Genomic DNA, 22760 nt, shown 5'->3' with positions numbered 1-22760 from the left:
TTTTTTTTTTCAGCAGTAGCCTAAATAAATCATAAACATTACAAATATTTTTACATGACTGTATTTACAAATTTAGCCTAATAATAAACTATTCTTATTAAGAAATTATAAAAAAAAACAGCTTTTTTACGTTGTTAACTTCCAAAACACTGTAAACTTACTTGTGTAAATGCGTTAATGAAAAATTATAAACATTATCTGATTATTTAACTGCATTTTGCAACTAAAATTTTTTGCAACTGCATTTTCCAACTGTGCTCCTTCAAACAATTGTACCAGTTTAATTTGCCTGCGAATGTTTGTCAATTGCGTGCAAATAGTCTTGTCAAATAGTCATTCCCTTCAAACCATTCTTTTTCAGGAAAATTTCTATTTAATTTTTAAAATTTTTGGTTTTGTTTTAATTTACATTAAAAACATAATAATAAAATAAAGAGTTGTTAAGTTTGTTCAATTTGTTTTTTGTTTTTTTAATAAAAAAAAAAACACTACAAAAAGTACCGATAAGAGAACCGTTAAAGTACCGAACCGATAAATGGTATCAATAAAAGTAGTAGCCGGAGCCGGTATGTGTTTGCGGAAGACACGCAGAGCTTCCGGAAGAGGTCATAACTAGACACTAGATAGAGGAGATGGCTCCGCTCGCATCACAGCATGGGAATCGAGGGATGCGGGACATATTTGAGGACCGGGCGGGAGACGCGCAATTTCCGGGAGATTATTATTTGTTTGCGGGCATCCGGGAGTCTCTCTGCATTTGTGGGAGACTCTCGGAACTTCCGGGAGACCTGGGATGTCTGTATATGTATATATTTTAGCTGCTGTGACATGAGCGCAGAACAAAAATGACATACTATTGTGTAAATAAGATATTACATACAGCTGTTGAGCTTGTTTATTAAAAAAAGTTGTGATCTGGCGCTATATAGATAATACAATTAATGTGACTTCAAGAGGGGCGGATACAGCTGTTGGGAGGGCAGGGCCCTTATACAATGGTAGGGGAAACACTGATTATACAACAGTTTACTGTAGTAAAATTAAAGTGTATTTATTACAGTTTATCGGTTTAACAACAAAGTTTTGTGAATACTGTAATATTCAGTATAACGTTGGCGCAATAGCGTAGTGGTTAGCGCTGACATGGTGCAGTAGCACGTCAGGGCGTCCCAAGTTCAAATCCCGGCTCGAGGACATTTCCCTACCCTACCTCTCTCTCTCCAACTTTGCTTCCTGTCTCAATGCTGTCCTATCTAATAAGAGAAAAAGGGCAAAAATAAATCTTTAAAAAGAATATTCAGTATAACACATATTTAAAAACACTTTCTTATTTACTCACATGTGAAAAAAAACAAGCATTAAAGTAATTTATAGTAAAGTCAGCAAGTTTAAGCCCACCACAATTACGTTAATAATTTTAGAAAAGAAAATATCCTCTCACAGCGCAATAATTAACAAGAGGAAACAACCAGTACACCTCCATGTTGATCTTTCAAGCTGAATCCCCACTTGTAAACTAGAGAGTTTCTAGCATCAAAAAAAGGGCAAGTCTGCATCAAAAAACTCTTGATTTGCCTCATTGTGTTTAATATGCCGTGAATTTAGTATAGCTTTGAACATTCCTCTCTAAAGTCTGCGCGCACACACACACACAATTCTGCCTGTTTCAGACCATCCTTTTTGCTTTAACTTTGCAGTACAGGGCTGGAATTACCTCTTGACTGAATTGCAGGTGGGATTTTATGTCGTACCAATTTTCAAAAAGCGCTTTCAAAACATATCACATTTTTTATAACGTCCAACAATGTAAACCACAGAAAACTGGTCTCGCATCTTTTGCAGTGATAACAGATGCACCTGGTTATTTCTTTCATTCTTGACTGAGATAATACTGTGCAAAACTACGTTGCGCACAGTAGCTGTTTCTGCGTCTTTCACTCGTGTTCTTTTGCACCCATTTGCAGGAGATGGCTATTGTGGTGCCGTTCTGAATGCAGGGTTCTTACAGGTGCTTGAATTTTAATTTTCAAGGTTTAAAAACATGCTTCTATTTTTGGATGAACTGCTTGAAAAGTGCTTAAATGGCATTGTGTTGCTATCATAATACTTGACCTTCTAAGTAGTTACCCATTTAAGCAAAATAAAACATTAAACATTAATTGAGAAAAAAATGTATTATACTGAATATTTTTGTTTGATTGGCATGGGCTTCTGGTTGAAGCGTACAGGAATTAAATGTTTTGGTTTATGCGTTTGTGTTGTATTTGTTTCAATCTTATCTGAGATTGGATTTGCCTCGCTCAGTCTGTTTATTGATGATATGCACCAAATTTCATCTTTGTAAAGATTTCATGCTTCAGTACACTTTATTTTTGTGTAGCCTACAGAGAGCAGTCATGACAGCACTGTGAAAACATTAAAAAAACGGATAAATCCTGTCTATGCTGCAATATATTGTCTAATTATCGTTATCATGATAATGCTACATATCGCAGACTTGATAAATAACATTTACTTTATGCATTGGTTGTTTATCAAAATTTAACCAATCAGATAGGGCCTTACTATCTTTAGCCCTGCCTACCCAGTAGTTGTTCTACGGCTATTGGCTCAAATCCAAAGCTGAACCCAGAGCTGAAAGTAAACACTAATGGCGGAAAAGGACTACAGCCAATCCGAGTCAGAATATCTTCACTCATTCATAGTGATCATTCATTCATTCATTCATTCATTTTCCTTCGGCTTAGTCCCTGATTAATCAGGGGTCACCACAGTGGAATTAACTTTTACACAGTGGATGCCCTGCTAGCTGTAACCCAATACTGGGAAACACCCATACACTCTCACATTTACACACACTCACTCATACACTATGGCCAGTTTAGTTTATCCAATTCACCTATAGCGCATGTGTTTGGACTGTGGGGGAAATCAGAGTACACGGAGTAAACCCACACCAACACAGGACAAACATGCAAACTCCATACAGAAATGCTAACTGACCCAGCCGGGACTTGAACCCGCGACCTTCCCACTGAGCCACTGTGCCGCCCATTCATAGGGTATTAAAGACTAAATGTTTGCAACTCAACACAAAGTATATTTTACGTAATTTTAATATCGTTAAATAAATGATTTAAAACATCATTTTCTAAGGAAATGTTATATAGTGAGAAATATCGTTATTACAGTACTCAACGACAATAGCGCTACTTTGTAGCTTGTCATGCCATTTGTCATGTCATTTTCATCCGCTTCATCTGGGGCAGCAGTCTTAGGAGAGAACCCCAGACTTCCCTCTCCCCAGACACTTCCTCCAGCTCCTCTGGGGGGAATCCCGAGGTGTGCCCAGGCCAGCCAAGAGACATAGTCCCTCCACCGTGTCCTGGGTCTTCCCCGAGGCCTCCTCCAGGTGGGACATGCCTGGAACACCTCCCGAGGTAGGCATCCTGGAGGCATCTAAAACAGATGCCCGAGCCACCTCAGCTGACTTCTCTCTGTGTAGGACCAGCGGCTCTACTCCGAGCTCCTCCCGGGTGACAGAGCTCCTCACCCTGTCTATAAGGGTGCACCCTGCCACCCAGTGAAGGAAGCTCTTTTTGGCCTCTTGTATCCGAGATCTTGTCCTTTTGGTCATGACCCAAAGCTAATGACCATAGGTAAGAGTAGGAACGTAGATTGACCGGTAAATCGAGAGCTTTGCTTTTCGGATCCGCCTGTCACTCTCACGCTCCATCCTTCCCTCACTCGTGAACAAAACCCCAAGATGCTTAAACTCCTCCACCTGGGGTAAGGACTTTCCTCCAACCTAGTGATGGCAAACCACCTTTTTTCGGTGGAGTACCCTGGCCTCGGACTTGGAGGTGCTGATTCTCATCCAAGCCGCATCACACTTGGCAGCAAACAGCCCCAGTGCATGCTGAAGGTACGTGTTTGAAGCCAACAGAACGACATCATCTGCAAATAACAGAGATTAAGTCCTGTGGTCCCCGAACCGGACCCCCTTCAACCCAAGGGTGCGCTTATGAAATTCTGTCCATAAAAATTATGAACAGAATTGGTGACAAAGTGCAGCCCTGTCGGATCCCAACATGTACTGGAAACAAGTCAATGCGAACCAAACTCTAAATCTGTTCATACAGGGATGAGACCACCCGTAACAGAGCGCCCCTGACCCCATACTCTCACAGCACCCTCCACAGAATGCCACAAGAGACACAGTCAAATGCCTTCTCCAAGTCTACAAAACGCATGTGGACTGGGTGGGCATACTACTATGAACTCTTGAACACCCTGGTGAGGGTATAGAGCTGGTCCAGTGTGCCACGGCTCAGACGAAACCTGCGTTATTCCTCCTGGATCCTTGGTTTGACCTTTGTAGCCTATCATGAAAATAATTTGAGATAAATCACTGCTAAAACTCAACACATCTCTGTGCAAACATTACAAATGTTTAATCGATCTACGATTACAGTTACTTACTGTAGTTTGTTGCAATCGCCAGTGGGGTTTTCTTTATTGGAAACAAACTATAACTCCCAGAGCTCCCTGCGCTCATCCATTCCTACTGCAGCTGACAATAATCCGGACACTCACACAGACACATCTGTTGCACATCTACACTTATTACTAGGACAATAAATACACCTCACCTTCATTCACACATTGCCGAGTCTTGTTTCAGTAAGAACCTTATGAAGTGTTTTCCTGGTTTATTTTCCTGTGTATTAATCTTGCCTTGTTCCTCGCTTTGATTCATTGCCGCCTTGTCTGACCCCTTGCCTGTATACTGACCATGTCTTTTGGATTTCCCTTGTACTACGGTTTTGCCTGTACAACCTCGATTATTAACCTCAATATTAAACTGCATTTGGATCTCCAAGTCTGTTCTCAGCATCTGCTTCGTTACAGAATCTGAATGAATGATTCAGTTGTTTTTGTTTCAACTCAGTTTTTTTTCATACAATATTTCAATATTCAACAAATCTGTGTTATCGACTGTGGTGTTTATCTTACGTTATGCAGGAGAAGTAGACATGGGTATGGTGGGCGGGGAGAGCCAGCTCATTTGCATTTAAAGTACACATGATATCAAATCTAATATTGATTTTGTTAGCTCACATTGCTAGTTTTGTGGTGAACAATTAGTCTGCATGCCATTAAAAATATTTGCCCTTGAAATCTGAAAATGCACTTCCTGTTTGTTTCTGTTAAATTCTAAGATTTGTCTGAGGTATTGGATGTGGCTAACATACTTAACCACGCCCCTCCAACTGTCAGTTTTGACAACAAACAGAAATGGAGGAGGAGTCTGCTAGGTTGTAATTACTCTCCCCAAACCCTTTTCCCCATCTTTCTGAATGAAATGCCTACTTTACTACATCCAATCAGCTCGCAGTAGAAATAAACAAGCCACACCCACTGTTTTCTCATCAGATTTCATCAGTTTCTCTAGGAACTGTCACAATATGAAAAACGGTTGCAGCTTGCAGTTCATGTAGACTTTTAAAGGCACAGGCTACAAAAAACAGCTACACTTTCCTTTGACCCCAAAATTAACATTTTCAGCAGCTAATAAATGATCTGATGGGTATTTTGAGCTAAGACTTTACAGATAACTTCTGAAGACACCAAAGAATTGTTTTACGTCTTGTAAAAGGAGTGAAATCCCTTTAAAACATTACATAATCATACCAAAGCCAGGGTTTGAGCAGCAGTGCAGCACACATTAAGATGGGGATCTGTAGTAGGGCTGCACGATATTGGGAGAATGTAGCATTGCGATTATATGTTGTGATATGAATACAATTTCACCAGATGACTTAATATCTCTGTTTGGAAAGAATTTCTAATGTTAGATTGATTGGGATGGTTCCGAAGTGGGAGTGCATCTCTATAAATTCCAATAAACAATCTGTAAACTTTTTTTGTAATCCCCAGACACATTTTAGATGTGGTCTGTCCTATTTGCAGTACATTTTTGTATTTGCATGTGTTGTGAGTATTTTCATGCATAACAAATAAAGTAGGGATGCTCATTTCGGTTAATTCGAATATTAACCGTTAACTGTTCAGATTAATAATAAATAATTATTTAATTTTAAAATAATGAAGTTGACGTGTCTATTTTGTGTCTGACACATTAAATATTGCATTTTAAAATACTGATTTATTTTAACATGCACACGTATTACCAATAGAACAGAAAATCTTCACGCACCTACGGTGTTTCCAACAGCACCGACAAACAGAATAAACTAAATAAAATGAATAAAATAAATAGGCCAGCCCTAGATATTTATCACTTTTAATGACATACTTAGATTACAAAACAAAAACACTGACTGAATCCTTTTTAAGAACCAGCTGAGGCTGTTTTTTTTTTCCCAGTCATATGTTTCTTGTTTTCTGTCAAAAAAAAACAAAAAACGGCTACCTGTGTAGGCATGGAATCAGCTTGTTAAACACATGATAAACAGCTCTTACCTAGACACGACCAGAGGCAAAATCAGCATCTTCAACATGCGCATCAGCAACTCTCCGGGAAACTGGAAGTATTTGACTTCCTGAAGGAGAAAATGGACAAAGCAGTCAATTAAACACTGACCAGATACAAGTTTCTAAGAGGAAAAAGTTGAAAATCAGCAATTATATTCCACTGTGGATTTGGCCTTTGGGCTTCTTTCTCAGCTGTTTTTGCAAAAGCCCTCAGGCTTTAGTTGCCTCCAAGCACTGCTTAGTGCTCAGACTGCAAAAAAAGTAATAGAAATAATAATAATAATAATAATGGTAGTAAGAATGTGTAATGTTTTTCTCTGTCAGTCCATTTTTTTTAAGATGTCCTGAATTTCTGGGTTAGGTCCAATGCTTAGTGGACATTGTAACATCCATACATACGTGATGGCTGGGGTAGATGTAGACATTGATAACTGTGAGGGTTGTGGTAGGCGTAGATGTTAATAACACACAATGTAATGGGTAATTTAATAATTAATATAAATGATTATATGATTATATTCTAGCCACAAATGCTCACACATGCACGTCTGCTACATATTGGACCTGATCCAGTACGTTGCTGTGCTACAGGATGCAGCGAGGACACTTATTATTTTTTTGACACAGAATTTCAGGCTATTACTCATTCATTTTCTTTTTAGCTTAGTTCTTAGTTTTTCTCAGGGGAATGAACCGCCAACTTATCCAGCACATGTTTTATGCAGCGGATGCCCTTCCAGCTGCAACCCATCTCTGGGAAACATCCATACACACTCATTCACACTCATACACTATAGACAATTTAGCCTACCCAATTCCCCTGTACCGCATGTGTTTGGTCTGTGGGGGAAACCGGAGCACCCGGAGGAAACCCACGCAAACGCAGGGAGAACATGCAAACTTCACACAGAAACACCAGCTGACCCAGCCAAGCCTCGAACCAGCCACCTTCTTGCTGTGAGGCGACAGCACTACCTGCTGAGCCACTGCGTCGCCAGGCTATTACTATACTATTAGAATACTTTATTACAATCTTTCCACCATTCGAATTCGCATCATGTATGCCTGTCTTAAAACTGAAGAAACTGCCCAGTGATAATGCCCAAATCTCTCTCTCTCTCTCTCTCTCTCTCTCTCTCAGTGGTTGGATATTTGGCTCGTGGTCAGGACTCTGAGAAAGCCTCTTTGCTTTAAGCTCTGCCTGTTTTGTTCCGTGCTGCCAGAGCAGAGACATTAATCCATCTTAAAACTCCATGGACTGCTCACACACACTCAAACAAACACACTTAATAATTGTGAATATGTATTTACAGGTCTTTTTGGTTCATCGCTGACTAAAAAAAGCATTTGGCTTTTTTTTTTTTACTGCATGTTAGAACCGTTTGTTATTTTCAGATTTTTTTATGGATGGATGGATGGATGGATAGATATATTCATATTAACAAGTCAATATTGATTCTTATAGCTAAGAATGATCTTTTTGTCTCTGCTACATTGCAAGAAGGAATTAGTTTATTTACATAACAAACAAGCAAACCTGTTGCCTTAAATGTGACGAGCTGACTTTAAAAACATGATTTAATCCACTGCCTTAAATGAAGTCAACTAATCATTTTTACAGTGTGTTTCAGTTGGGTGAACTGTGACATTATAAACAATGATGGTAAATAGCATTATAAATAAACATTGTTTACTTCAGATGCATCATTAAAGGAGCTTCGATGTTCCCAGTCAGTTGAGCCCTACAGAAGAACATTTCTCTAAACGTGCACTTCATCAATAATAATAATTCCATACGTTTATATAGTGTTTTCCTGGACACTCAAAATGCTTTACACACATTTTTGGGAGGAATCTCCTCATCCACCAACAGTGTGCAGCATCCACCTAGATGACGAGACTGCAGCCATATTGCACCAGACCACACACCAGCTGATTGATAGAGAGGAGACCAATTATTATACGAGGATAGTTTGGAGGCCATGATGGACAGAGGCCAGTGGGCAAACTTGGCTAGGATGTCGGGGTTAAACCCTTACTCTTTTTCGAACGACATCCTGGGATATTTACAACCTCATCCCAATGACTGCGCTCACTGAGCAGTAGAGTCCCCATCAATATACTGGGGCGTTAGGACCCACACGCAGGTTGAGCGCCCCCTTCTGGTCTCACTAACACCACTTTCTGTAGCAACCTAGCTACTGACCAAGCGCAGTGCTGCTTGGCTTTAGTGGGTGACCATGTGAGAGTTGCAGAGAGCTAGCTGCCAGCGATTAGCTTGTATATTTATGACATGTTCACATTCATAATCCTTGAAGTTTTGCTTAGTCATTTATTGCAAATAAATCCAGTAAAACTAGTTCTCAGAACCACTGTGTAAATTTTTAAAAAATGTAAAAAATTAAGTCCATTTAAATTTTTCACTTCTGTATGAATTATGAAAACTACATGGGATATATGTATGCATGTTTGTTTAATTAATTAATTAATTAATTTAATTTTTTTATTAATATTTTATACATATTTATATATGTTTGATTTATTTACGTCTTAGGGACCCTCTCGAAAATGAGATGGTTCATCTCAATGGGCTATCCCATTTAATAAATTCAAATTCAAAATTAATTAATACTACTTGTAGCGTATGTCATGTGTCTTAAGATCTTATGCCAGTTTCACCTAGGAACTAATTAAGGCGGAGCTGATTGCAGGGGGAACTATAAAAATGATGCACCACTGAGTAGACAGACAAATGCATTCACTGCTTATGCTTTTCTGGAGTTTCTCCCTTCTGTAACCAGCCAATGAGGTATGTTTCTTTTGTATGATTTGTTGATTTTGTTTGATTTAAAGTGTAATGTTGTTGTTGTTGTTGTTGGTTTGTTTGGTGTGTGTATTTAACTTTGTTTATGAGCTATGCGATTTATGAAGTTAAATTTTATTAGTTAAGATTATGTGATCATTATATTATTTGTGACCTTAATGTGATGATTTGGATTAATTTGATATGGAAATGCACTGTTGTAATTTATTTGTTGTATGTTTTTAGTTCTTACGTCTGGTAAACGTCTGATGTCTTCTGATCTGCCCTCTATGTTGAGAACTGAAGAATTGATATGAAAATAAACCAGTCAGTAGAAAAAAGACTCTTGCTCGTTTGTTGCTGGAGGGGAGCTACACTACTTGAGAATTAGTTGTAATACTTAAAAAAAAATTGAATTGAATATAATAATTTGGCCTCTGTTGTTAAATGTAACTTTTAAAATGGTAGTAGTGTCCAAATAGGCAAAGCTGAGATGGATAAAAACATAAGTTCATTCATTCATTTTACTTCAGCTCATTCCCTTATTTATCAAGGATCGCCACAGTGGAATGAACCGCCATCTATTCCAGCATATGTTTTACGCAGCCGATGCCCTTTCAACTGCAACCCAGTACTGGGAAACACCCATACACACATTTACACACCCACTCATACACTACGTCCGGTTTAGTTTTCTCAATTCACCTATAATGCATGTATTTGGACTGTGGGGGAAAACCGGAGCACCCGGAGGAAACCAACACTTTGAGAACATGCAAACTCCACACTGAAATGTCAACTGACCAAGTCGGGACTTGAACAAGCAACTTTCTTGCTGTGAGGCCACAGTGCTAGCCACTGAGCCACCATGCCACCCCTTAAAAAAAAGATATGTACAGTAAGTAATGTTTAGTTTTTCTGCTGTATTAGTTGACTTGTGTACTTTATGCCTACGAACAGCTACTTACAAATCATACCTTCAACTAATTAAACTCAATAATAACCTCAGAATCTCAGCTTATTTTCAGTGCCCTCATTTCGATTGATTTCTTTGTGTACTGTATATACAGGCGCTGATCATTTTCATTCATCATCTCCACTATTCACGCTCTCTTGTTTTCGATGCCATTTGCATTGATTTTCTAGCTAGACATGTTCATCTGCTTTGACTGGAATCTCAAATAAGATTGTGAAAAAACCCTGTAAAGTCTTCATACAGCTGAATAGAATGCGTTTAACGTATGCATATATAATTAATGTAATTTAACTTCTCAATTTAAAGCGATCACGCTCTCCAAATAATACACATCCAAATGTGAATTCACTTTGAATGTGGATCAGTGCTTGCTGATAAATGCTTCAGTTTTTTACATTTCAATAACTGTCATTTTAGAAACGCTCTCTCATTACGATTGTAGTAAATGTATGAGTGAAATTAATAAATATACAATAACATGTTTTGGTTGTGGCAAAATGAAAAGAAGGTACATTTAATCAATGCAAATGGAATTCAAGTAGCATAATTTTGCATTTGAAAGCAAAGTTATTTGTGCAAAAGTATCAACCTTTTAGGTCTCTTCAGCATTTATGCACAAACTGCCGCTTGTATGCAAACGAGATATTATAATCAATGCATTCCTGTTTCTATTCAGGTCCAGGTTAGATGCAAAATGCAGTGTCCTTCAATGCAACTCAATTTTACAATGCCCTCTTTAAGAATCTACTGAGTTTTCCAGGCACTCACACCAACTAATCAGCCCTTTTTTGCAGATATATGGATGATGACATTGAAGAAAATTGATCATAAGTGGCAGTAAAGAAATATGTAATGGCACAAAAGTTCAAAAAGAAATAAAAGGATGCTTTTTTTTTAAACTTTCCATTCTTTGAAGAACAATTAGCATATTAACGCTGTACAGCTCTTTTTATTGACCATAAAATTAATCTGAAATCTTTTAAACTAATTCACTCTAAATCAAGTTTACTGTGACTAAAATCATCTGATTGCTCTATTTTAATTCTCTTTACACTGAAAAAAATATCTCTTAATTAATTAACTGTTTCAGTATTTTGTGATTCAATAATTATATATATATATATATATATAATTTGATTGACTTGAAAGTGACTTTGTAGACCAAGCTACGACTTGATGTGACTTGGGGAAAAAAGCAATGACTTGACTTGCTTAAGACTTGAAGGCAAGGCAAGTTTATTTAAATAGCACATTTCATACATGGTGGCAATTCAAAGTGCTTTACGTAAACAGGAATAAAAGAAACAAGTATAAGAGAAATAAAAACATAATAAATATGGTAAAAAAATAAATAAATAAAATGTGTTATAAAGGAATGAAAAAGAAGAGAAAAACTTAATAGTGCGATCTGTGGGACGTAGCACAGTGCTCATTCAGTAAGGCACAGCTAAACAGACGTGTTTTCAGTCTTGATTTGAATGTGCCTAATGTTGGAGCACATCTGATCATTTCTGGAAGCTGATTCCAGCAGTGAGGGGCGTAGTAGCTGAAAGCCGATTCACCCTGCTTTGACTGAACTCTTGGGATTTCTAATCTATTTGATCCTAAAGATCTGAGTGATCTGTTAGGTTTGTATTCAGTGAGCATATCTGTAATGTATTGAGCTCCTAGGCCATTTAGTGATTTATAGACAAGTAATAATACTTTAAAATCTATTCTGAATGTAACTTGGAGCCAGTGTAAAGACCTGAGGACAGGTGTGATGTGCTCTGATTTCCTGGTTCTGGTCAGAATCCTGGCCGCAGCATTCTGGATGAGCTGCAACTGTCTGACTGTCTTTTTGGGAAGGCCAGTGAGGAGTCCATTACAGTAATCCACCCTGCTGCTGATAAAAGCATGAACAAGTTTCTTTCTGGAAACAAAGCATATAATTCTTGCAATGTTTTTGAGATGATAGTATGCTGATTTACTGACTGCTTTGACATGACTATTAAAACTCAGATCTGACTCCAGTCACACCAAGATTCTTGACCTTATTTTTAATTGTTTGACATTTAGAGACAAGGTACGCATTCACCTTGAGAACCTCATTTCTGTTCCCAAACACAAGTTTGTGAGTCTCTCTATTGTTGCAAAGAGTTTACGAGCATTGTTTACGTTGCTGTTTATAAAGCTTGAAAAGAAAGCCTGCCTAGCAGTTTTTAGTTCCACATTAAAAGCATGAAGACTGTCTTTATAGATATCATAATGGGCTACTAGTTTCGTCTTTCTCTACATACACTCAGCTTTTCTGCACTGTCTTTTCATCATTTGAATTGATGTTGCTTTTGAATTGCGTTGAAGGTTATGACTTGAGGCTTGCTTGTGACTTGCACATGCGTGGCTTACTCCCATCTCTGGGATAAGAAATAATATATAGAGAAATAAGTCAGTAAAGTAACAGAAAATGTATTACCAGTTTATTACTATTTTCCTTGCAGTAAAATATACGACACCAACCCAGACAATATATCACTTTAAACTATTAAAAATGTCACCTTTTCATACTTTGAGTGTTAAAGTTGTTGGAAGAAACATCAAGGTCCCATAATGCAAATCAAAATCATAAATAAACATACAAAAAACATGAATCATAAAATATGTAAAACTCCAGATTTAAGGATTTCTTTTACAGCATGCGAGCGATTCAACAGTCAAAGCATTAAAGAAATGCAGAGCGCTCAGCACTAAGTGTAAATTGCACACTCAGCGTGTTTTAAAAGCATGGCGCTATCATGGACAACAGAAAAATGAAACGCTCAGCTGGCATTTCTGTAGTGGACACATGCTGAGCAGAGATCGAGAGTTATCAGACCAGGCAATCCAATCTTCTATTGTCCAATTTTGGTGTGCCTGTGCGAATTGTAGCCTAAGTTTCCTGTTCATAGCTGACAGGAATGGCTCCCGATGTGGTCTTCTGCTGCTGTAGCCCATTCGCCTCAAGGTTGGACGAGGCATTCGCACCCACAGAACTCCCGCTTACTGGATATTTTCTCTTTTTCCGACCATTCTCTGTAAACCTTAGAGATGGCTGTGCATGAAAATCCTAGTAGATCAGCAGTTTCTGAAATACTCAGACCAGCCCGTCTGCCACCAACAACCATGCCACGTTCAAAGTCACTTAAATCACCTTTCTTCTCCATGCTGATGCTCGGTTTGAACTGAAGCAGATCATCTTGACCATCTCTACATTACTAAATGCATTGAGTTGCTGCCATGTGATTGGCTGATTATAAATTTGCATTAATGAGCAGTTTGACAGGTTTACCTATTAAAGTGGCCGGTGAGTGTAAATCTCAATTTCAAAGAATTGACACCTCAAACAAAGCAGTATTGCACAAGCAGAGAGATTAGCAAAAACAATACACACTAGAATCACCATATGGCCTATTTAAACACCATATTGGCTCTGTATCATCAAAGTTCTCTTGCTGCAGATATTAAAAAAATACCTTTGTTCCTGTTCAGCAGACTTTGTTAATCTGCATTTTACAAAAGTAATGGCTCCTTTACAGAGGCCAATCATTTCTGAAGAGGAACAACCGCTGGGAATGAAAATAGCGAATCAGTCCTCAAGAAACTTTCTTATATTCTTGATGCGGTATTACAATGTTCTCCTTCTACATGCCCGGATTAGATTACTTTAATTAAAATGGCAGCCACTTCAATGCTTGAGTTTTGAATTTGTGAGTCTGAATGCAGAAATGATGAAAGGACACTACAGAATGTTGTATTTTACGTCATATTGCGAGATGTACAGGCCCATAATTTACAATGGAGCAGTGATTGGTGTTATTGTTGTAAGAGGAAACATTTATCCATTGATTTGTGAACAAAAGTGGCTCAGTTGTGTGCAACGGCAGAGACCGGATGCTACTTTTGTTCTTCTAAAACATAATGAGGAACATTGTGTTTGTGTTTTTAATTGGGAAATAATTTTTCACACTATTATACAGATGTGTCCTGCAGGACTGTACAATATAGTGTTCGAATGGGACGAAAGGTTTACATTTGAGAGGTTAAAATAATTAACAGTACATATCACAGATAAATTACATTTCAAGAGTTCACACGTAGCTGATGATTAATTATAAGCTTGTTTGGCATGCTGTCCCGGGAGAGAGCCCTGAGCTCATAAGATCCTCGAGCCCGGGGCTCCCTCCCATTTGCAAAGCGAGAGGGGAGTTTGAGCTCAGGTAGATCTCGAGAACTCCCCTGCTGTAGTAGCTATTGAAGATAGTGATTGCTCTTAAGAGATAAATACTTACTAGGAGCATGTCTATGGTGCCAATTTGGATTAGTCAATTAACTTAGGTTGCATGTTTTTGGACGTTGAAAGGAAACCGGTGAACACGGGGGAAACCCACGGTAGCATGGGGAGAACGTTTAAACTCCGCACAGAAACGTCTTGGCAGGACTCCCAGAGTTCATCAAGATTCTTTGGATTCGTCTTCAATGCCTCCATCTTACTTCAGACATGCTCAATAATGTTCATGTCTGGTGACTGGGCTGGCCAATCCTGGAGCACCTTGGCCTTCTTTGCTTTCAGGAACTTTGATGTGGAGGCTGAAGTATGAGAAGGAGCTCTATCCTGCTGAAGAATTTGCCCTCTCCTGTTGATGTTGCCATCCACTCTGCAGATCTCTTGCACACCCTCATATGGAATGAAACCACAAACCATGATTTTTCCTTCACCAAACTTGACTGAGATCTGTGAGAATCTTGGGTCCATGTGGGTTCCAGTAGGTCTTCTACAGTATTTGTGATGATTGGGATGCAGTTCAACAGATGATTCATCTGAAAAATCTGTCTTCTGTCATTTCTCCAAATGATTAACTACAAGTCAAGTTATTATTTGTTGCTGTTACAACTGGGATCGACGACAAGACTTTTGTCAGGTAGTGTACACTTACACTTAAAGGCACATTGCAAGAAGTTCAAACCAGAGTTGTGAAGATGCAAACCAGTATACAGTGCAAAAAGCTTGTAAATATGATAAAGTGACAGTGTTTTAATAATATTACGGAGGCAATATGAGATATCTAGCAGTCCAATGTTACACAATAATGTGAAATATCACTTGGGAAATATTTAATGAAGGCTAATAATTTGTTTTCAACAGCACCTTTAACGTTTTGAGAACCTATTTGCCAGCAGACTCTAAAACATTGACAAAAGTAAATAAATAAATGAAAAAGAAATGTTGATCACCACCTTGAACTCGAGTGTATTTTGAGTTGGACTGCTGAACATATTTGTTATAATTGGCTTATCCATCTCGTTATTTTTAAAAGCAAAACAAGAGCAGGTCCTTCTGGTGCTCTAAAAGCCACTCCATGCAAGTTTAGAAGCACGCAGTTTCTTTGATAGACCTTTAAAAGCCATTTTAGCCTGAGTACTGTAGTGTCCTTGCTAAAAGGAACATATTAAGAGATGTTTAAGAGCTGAAATAAATAGTGGAAGCTAGGGTTGGGCGATGTCGACCAATTTGGCATCGTACAATGTCTAATGTGAAACATCGCGATGGACGATGGCATCATTGTCATAGGCGGCGGTGAATTAATTATTCATGAATAATTAAATAATTCATAAATGAATTATTTGTAACCTACCGTTTAAACTACCGGACCTACGTGGTGTTTATTTTACCCATAACCAAATCATAAATAAATAAAGATAAGTTACACACAAATTACCACCTGTCAATCACTTTTTCCGTGGGAGTATCTGAGGTTTTCTTTACTTTAGTTGTGTCTTTAGATTGTTTTACATTTAAGAATAATTTCTGTGATTTTATTTAGAATAATAATTGTATAATAACAATATTACTGTTATTTATTTATTTATTTAGTTATCCATCTTTATTTTTTGATGGGGAGCTGTGCCCCAGTAGAGCTTATGTCTAGCAATGCCCCTAACTGCCTCCTTTCATTCTCATTGAAAATACAGAGCATACCCTGTCTCTTTTGCTGAATATCAGTTTTAATTGTCAATAATGCCCATAATAAAAGTATAACATAGTTTATACAGTCTGGGAAATAAAGGCAAGCAATCAGTCAAATGTGCAGAATCGGTGTACGTGGTTACATTAATATATTAACTTCTTCTTTTTACCGTTTTAGGGGCCATTTACAGAAGTTTACAAAAAAGTACAAAAAATTAATTCATTCATTTTCTTTTCAGCTTAGTCCCTTTATTAATCAGGAGTCTCCAGCGGAATGAACCACCAACTTATCCAGCATATGTTTAACGCAGCCGATGTCCTTCCAGCCACAACCCAACACTGGGAAGCACCCATACACACTCTTTCACACGTTTATACACTACGGCCAATTTAGCTTATTCAGTTCATCTGTACCACATGTCTTTGGACTGCGGGGGAAACACGGAGAGAACATCTAAACTCCACACAGAAATGCCAACTGACCAAGCCAGGGATCGAGCCAGCAACTTTCTTGCTGTGAGGTGATCGTGCTACCCACTGTGATGCCATTGAAAAAATTAGTACGCGTTTAGCAGGGGCGTCGCTAGACCCAATTTACTGGGGCGCTGCTCTTCTCCTGGTGCGAGTCCCGGTAGTTAACATGTAGCCAAAAAAACTTGCTGCTTACGCTCTGCTCGTGCGTTGTGGTGATCCTCGTGGTGATCTTTCTAAGCATGCCTCCTGATAGATTTTTTTGTATGAAGCAAAAAGGAGGGATGACGAGTTAGAGAGGTAAGACTTAATAAACATAATTCTCTGCCATGTGTCAACTCTAAGACAACAAGTAATTCTATAAAACATCTTTTTTTTTGTATTCTATTGAATTGTCTATAGAATTGCATTCAAATGAAATTATTATTCATGCAAAAGATTTCTTAAATGATCTTAGCAAATCACTGCAGTTGTCTTAACATTGTTTTCCAGTTGCATTTAAGAATATTTAGAATAATAATTGTATAATAACAATAATACTTTTATTTATAATAAATATTAGTTTTGTATTTATTAATATATATATATATTCTTTTGGGGGGGGAGGGGGTGCGTGCCCCAGTCGAGCTTTGTCTAGCAACACCCCTGGCGTTTTGTCTGTTTATACAACAACATTTTTGGGACTAAAAATGCATAAATCTGAAAATGCCACTGTTGTGGTGAACTAAACTCTTTACTTTACCCCTTTACTTTCATAAAGTAAACAGCGGTGGACATATTCCACTGAAGCCATTCATTACAAAGCTTGTTCAATTTCGTAGTTTAGTTTAAAGAGCCCATATTATGGGTTTTTGAAAATGCCCTTCCATGTAGTGTGTAACACAGCTCTAAGTGAAGTGAAATATCCAGCTAAGGCTTAAATCTGTAAGTGTACAGTGTTTAAAACTATTGATTTATCTATAAAAGAGTCGACTCATAGTGCTTCAAACGAGTCGTCTTGATAACGAGTCATTAGGTGTTTCGTGATGACGCAGCTACGAAAAACAAGTAGTTGCACACGCAAACCCGGGAGATTTGAAACCTGCGGCCCCGCCCACTAACAGAAAAAAAGCAACAGACACACAGAGAGAGAGAGGCACCGGTGGAATGAAGTCACGCTGTGAAGATGGATTTTATTGACAGTCTAATCAAAGATGAAACCTCAGCAATATAGCCCAGCCTTGAGCAGATCGAATGCTTCTGGAAATTACATGCTTAAAAAGAAAACTTCATCAGTTTGTTAAAGGAAGGATCAGTAAAGACTGTCAGAACATGGATCAGTGCATCATGGATCAGTTTCTTCCCCCATTTCACCAGTGTAAGTACGTGCGATTAAAACTGTTGCCTCGTTTACTCTAGCTTGCAAATTATGTATTTAGTTGTGTTTTGTTACTTGTAACCGCGTGTACTGTATCAGGTTAACTCTTTATATTCTCATATCATGTGTAAAGCCACGTTGAAAATGTGACGCATGCCGCATTGTTTACGGATCGTCAGCTGTTGCTACACGCATGCAACGGTCAAGTTTTAAAATAGTTCAGCTCAGTTTTCGAGGTAAGGTGTATAAATTGCACCCAGCAAGCTGAACATGAAGCTGAAGCTGGCGTGTGTGTCATGTCCTCGGGGAGGATTGTAATGTGTGTCCTGTGTGTGTGTGGTGATATAACTGAGCGCCGCCCTCTCTCTATTCTGCCGCTCTAGGTCTCCTCTATGGACGCGCCGGCCCTGTGTGTGCGTGCGTGCGTGTGTGTGTGTGTGAAAAGAGCAAGTAGCCTGCGAGATCTCCTCGCCAGTTCTTTAACTTTTTGCTCAATAAAATAGTCGTCAGTATTTTCTAGTCCATCGTCTGTATTTACATTCACCCACTGGCAGCCAAAATCCACTATGAAGCGTGTGTGCACTGTGACTACTTTTATATTGTTGATTAGCTGGGCATTTCGCTCTGCCTCGTGCTAAAGCCTAACAGCAGGCTGTCATCGGTCCAATCTGCGAAGATTAGCTTCGCGCTGAGGACGGGGTTGGGAACAAATGAATCACTGAACGATTCATATGGGAGTCGCTGGGATAATTAGGTAAAAATAAATGCAGATTATAAGACCATCAAAGTGTTGTTTGACCTTGCATGCATATTAGACTGTTGTTGAAGACCCTTACAACCTAAATATGACCCTATTTCATGTATAATATGGGCTCTTTAAGCGCTAAATTCAGTTTTAATTTCCAGCAAATCATTCAAAACAGCTGATTCTTTTAAATACAAAGCAAGCGACTGGGTGTTTCCCAATACCTACACTTGTGTTCTTTGCATTTACTGCATGTCTAAGAGCCAGAACTCATCAAGTCAATGCCAAACAACTAGTGAAGACAAAAACCAAGTCGTCTCTCGTCTGGACCAAAAAACTCTACGCATGAACACACCAAATGGATGGCAGTCGACTGAAACTAGAGCATGCGCTCTGGAAGATGAAGTTAGGTTGGATGAACGAAAACCAAAAGTGAAGGCAGCATTTCACTATCTAATAACAAGGCTAACATCCTGATGAACATTTCTGAAGTAAAAACATCGCAAAGTTTTGCATCATCAGGTCATCTCAGGTCACCTGCATGAGTTCTGCCATCTAGTGGAACAAAGCCACTAATTTCTCCTGCAATCGTTGTATCTGAAGATCAGCTGTTAATCATGTAATATTGTTCTTCAACATAATGAAACTTGAAGCAGACTAATTCTCAACGCCAACTCATCTCGCTGCTATTGATATCATGTTCCTGACAACATAAAATGGATGATAAACAGACTGAATTCTGTGCTGATAATGACTTAAATGTCTGTCTGTTCTTCACATAAAGTTATGGTATAACTTTGGATAAATGAGATTATCATCCTTTTTTGGAGATCGACAGACATGGCCACTTTTTCCATTTCTTTTTTTTTTTGTTTTTTTGCTGTCGTGCCATAAAAGAACCATTTTGGTTGACCAAATATTCATCTCTCAATAGTTACTTAACATTATAGCTGTTACACGATTAACTGCATCCAAGATAAAAGTGTGTATTTCCATAATATATACATTAGTGTGTACTGTGTATATTTATGTATACAAACTGTGCATGAAATACAGCAATATACAAAATAAATATAATTACACACACACATATTTATTTATTTATTCATTTATATATATATTTATATATATATATATATATATATAGAGAGAGAGAGAGAGAGAGAGAGAGAGAGAGAGAGAGAGAGATATTTATATATATATATATATATAGAGATATTTATATATATAGAGAGATATTATATGGATAGATATAGATATATATATAGATATAGATATAAATATATATATATATATATAGAGAGAGAGAGAGAGGGAGAGAGAGAGAGAGAGAGATATATTTATATATAAATATCTATATATATCTATATATATATCTATATCTAGATATATCTATATATAGATATAGATATATATATATAGATATAGATATATATATATATATATATATAGATATATATATATATATATAGATATAGATATATATATATATATATATATATATATATATATATATATATATATATATATATATATATATATAGATATATATATATATATATAGATATATATATATATATATATATATATATATATAGATATATATATATATATATATATATATATAGATATATATATATATATATATATATATATATATATATATATATATATTTATAATATAGATATATAGATGTATATAGATATATATATAGATAGATATATATAGATAGATATATATATATATATATATAGATAGATATATATATATATAGATAGATATATATATATAGATATATATATATAGATATATATAGATATATATATATAGATATATATAGATATATATATATATATATATATATATATATATATATATATATAGATAGATAGATAGATAGATAGATAGATAGATAGATAGATAGATAGATATATATATATATATATATATATATATATATATATATATATATATATATATATATATATATATATATATATATATATATATAGATATATATATAGATATATATAATATATATATAGATATATATATATATATAGATATATATATAGATATAGATATAGATATATAGATATCTATATATAGATATATATAAATATATATACCTATACCTATACCATTTTTATACAACAGTTCTGTCTGGTTCTCGAATCTGATTGGCTGATAGTCATGAGATATTCTGCTATAAAAGCACTCGTGCAGCCTCTTCACCCTTGTGTATTACTCCACCCACATAGAGTGACAGTAGATTAAAAACTCACTACAGTTTGACAAATAATGCAGCTGTCGGACAACATATTGGACTTTTAAAGTTTTTTTTTTAGGTGAGAGTGTAGCTGTTTGTCACGATTGCAGGTTTGTACGCTTTCCGGAGTATCTGTTTTGTCAGGTGGGTTTGTGTTGTTTGTTTGTCCACGTGTATTTGTTTGGTCACGTGTTATGACGTGTTATGACGGCAGGTTCAATATTGTGCCTATATCTGGACTACGTTTCTATGTCTCCTTGTCAGTTCGTTGTGTTTGCTTATGTGAGTCTGTATGTGCTCAGGACTAAGAGGAGTGACTGCTGGACTTCGTTTCGCCCTTCTGTTCCTGCCCCAGTATCCCAGTGTCCTCGCCCTCCATTTGTAGCCCTGTTGGCTTTGACAGTGTCTATTAAACTTTCACTTGCATATTGGATCCTTCTCTGTACCCTTATTTACATGTGACACTGTTTAGATTGCAACTATGCAGTTTATTTATAGGGATAGTGCCTTATATTAACCAATGAGGTTTATTGTGTTACTTTGGGAAGTTTGGACTGAACAGGAGCAAAGGCTACCTGATCAACATTACATTCCTGGAAAAAACGGCTTGCCATGTAGAAACTGTCACCTCATGCTTGTGATGTGGTACAATCTGTAAACTCCAGCCATTAAAATAACGGCTTGGTCTTTATACTGTGAAATCACGACAATATTTGTTTATTGATTGTGGGCCACAAATATTGTTATCATGATAATACGATTAATAGTGACACTGGTATTTGTACCATAATAATCTGGCAGTGTTTGCTTTAGCATTTTCGAGTTAATTATTGTGATCTCCAGATTGCAACAGAGAAATACTGGTAAATCTTTGTAGACTGATGGCATTTCATGCTGTTCAGCCTTATACTCTTAAAATGTGAGCAAAATCAGCTGTTTCGTCATCACTTTAGACATTACGCTAGAGAATCATTCAAACACTAGCTCTAAAGGTACGTTGGTGAATTAGCAACAGTTTCTGCTGTTCGGACGTCAGCTGCAGATGTGAATGATTGGTGGAAATTGTTCCTCATACAAAAGGATTTTTGAGACTTGTGTTTTTCTTTTTTCTTTTTTTTTTACACACAATTATGCTGTCGGACTGTTGTATAAACGCAATATCACACAAGTAACAGTGCGACATGTATGTGTATATGTGTGTGTATATGTATATATATATATATATATATATATATATATATATATATATATATATATATATATATATATATATACTGTATATATATATACTGTTATATATATATATATATATACTGTATATATATATCGCACTGTAACTCGTATCATATTGGTCATATATAATTTGTATTATAAATAAATAGAAATAAATATATACAAGCATTTTATACAATCTAGTCATGCATATATTTATATACTCAAAAAATATTCATATTTATATACTCACAAATATTATATATTATATTATTAATTATATTATATAATATATTTTACAAATATATTTTGTAAATATGAACTTATTTTGGATGTGATTGATTGATTATAGCTGCTTAAAATAATAATTTTTCCTGGTGTGAAGAACGTTCTACATATTTAAACAATCCTTTCCCACTATACAGATAATAATGTGTAGTAGATA

General features: G+C 36.7%; 1 protein-coding gene across 2 annotated transcripts in view; it reads right to left on the bottom strand.

The window, feature by feature from the left end:
* The window catches only part of slc1a7b (solute carrier family 1 member 7b), a 151782-nt gene that overhangs the window by 107996 nt on the left and 21026 nt on the right, over positions 1-22760 (bottom strand). For both annotated transcript variants that reach the window (XM_056448864.1, XM_056448865.1), the window contains exon 2: positions 6487-6566. In XM_056448864.1, the coding sequence (XP_056304839.1) occupies positions 6487-6566 (80 nt within the window). The remainder of the gene's footprint in view (positions 1-6486; positions 6567-22760) is intronic.

Source organism: Danio aesculapii, chromosome 23, assembly GCF_903798145.1.
Source record: "Danio aesculapii chromosome 23, fDanAes4.1, whole genome shotgun sequence".
In the NCBI taxonomy this organism is placed as follows: Eukaryota; Metazoa; Chordata; class Actinopteri; order Cypriniformes; family Danionidae; genus Danio; species Danio aesculapii.
This window is presented reverse-complemented; position numbering and strand designations above follow the sequence as displayed.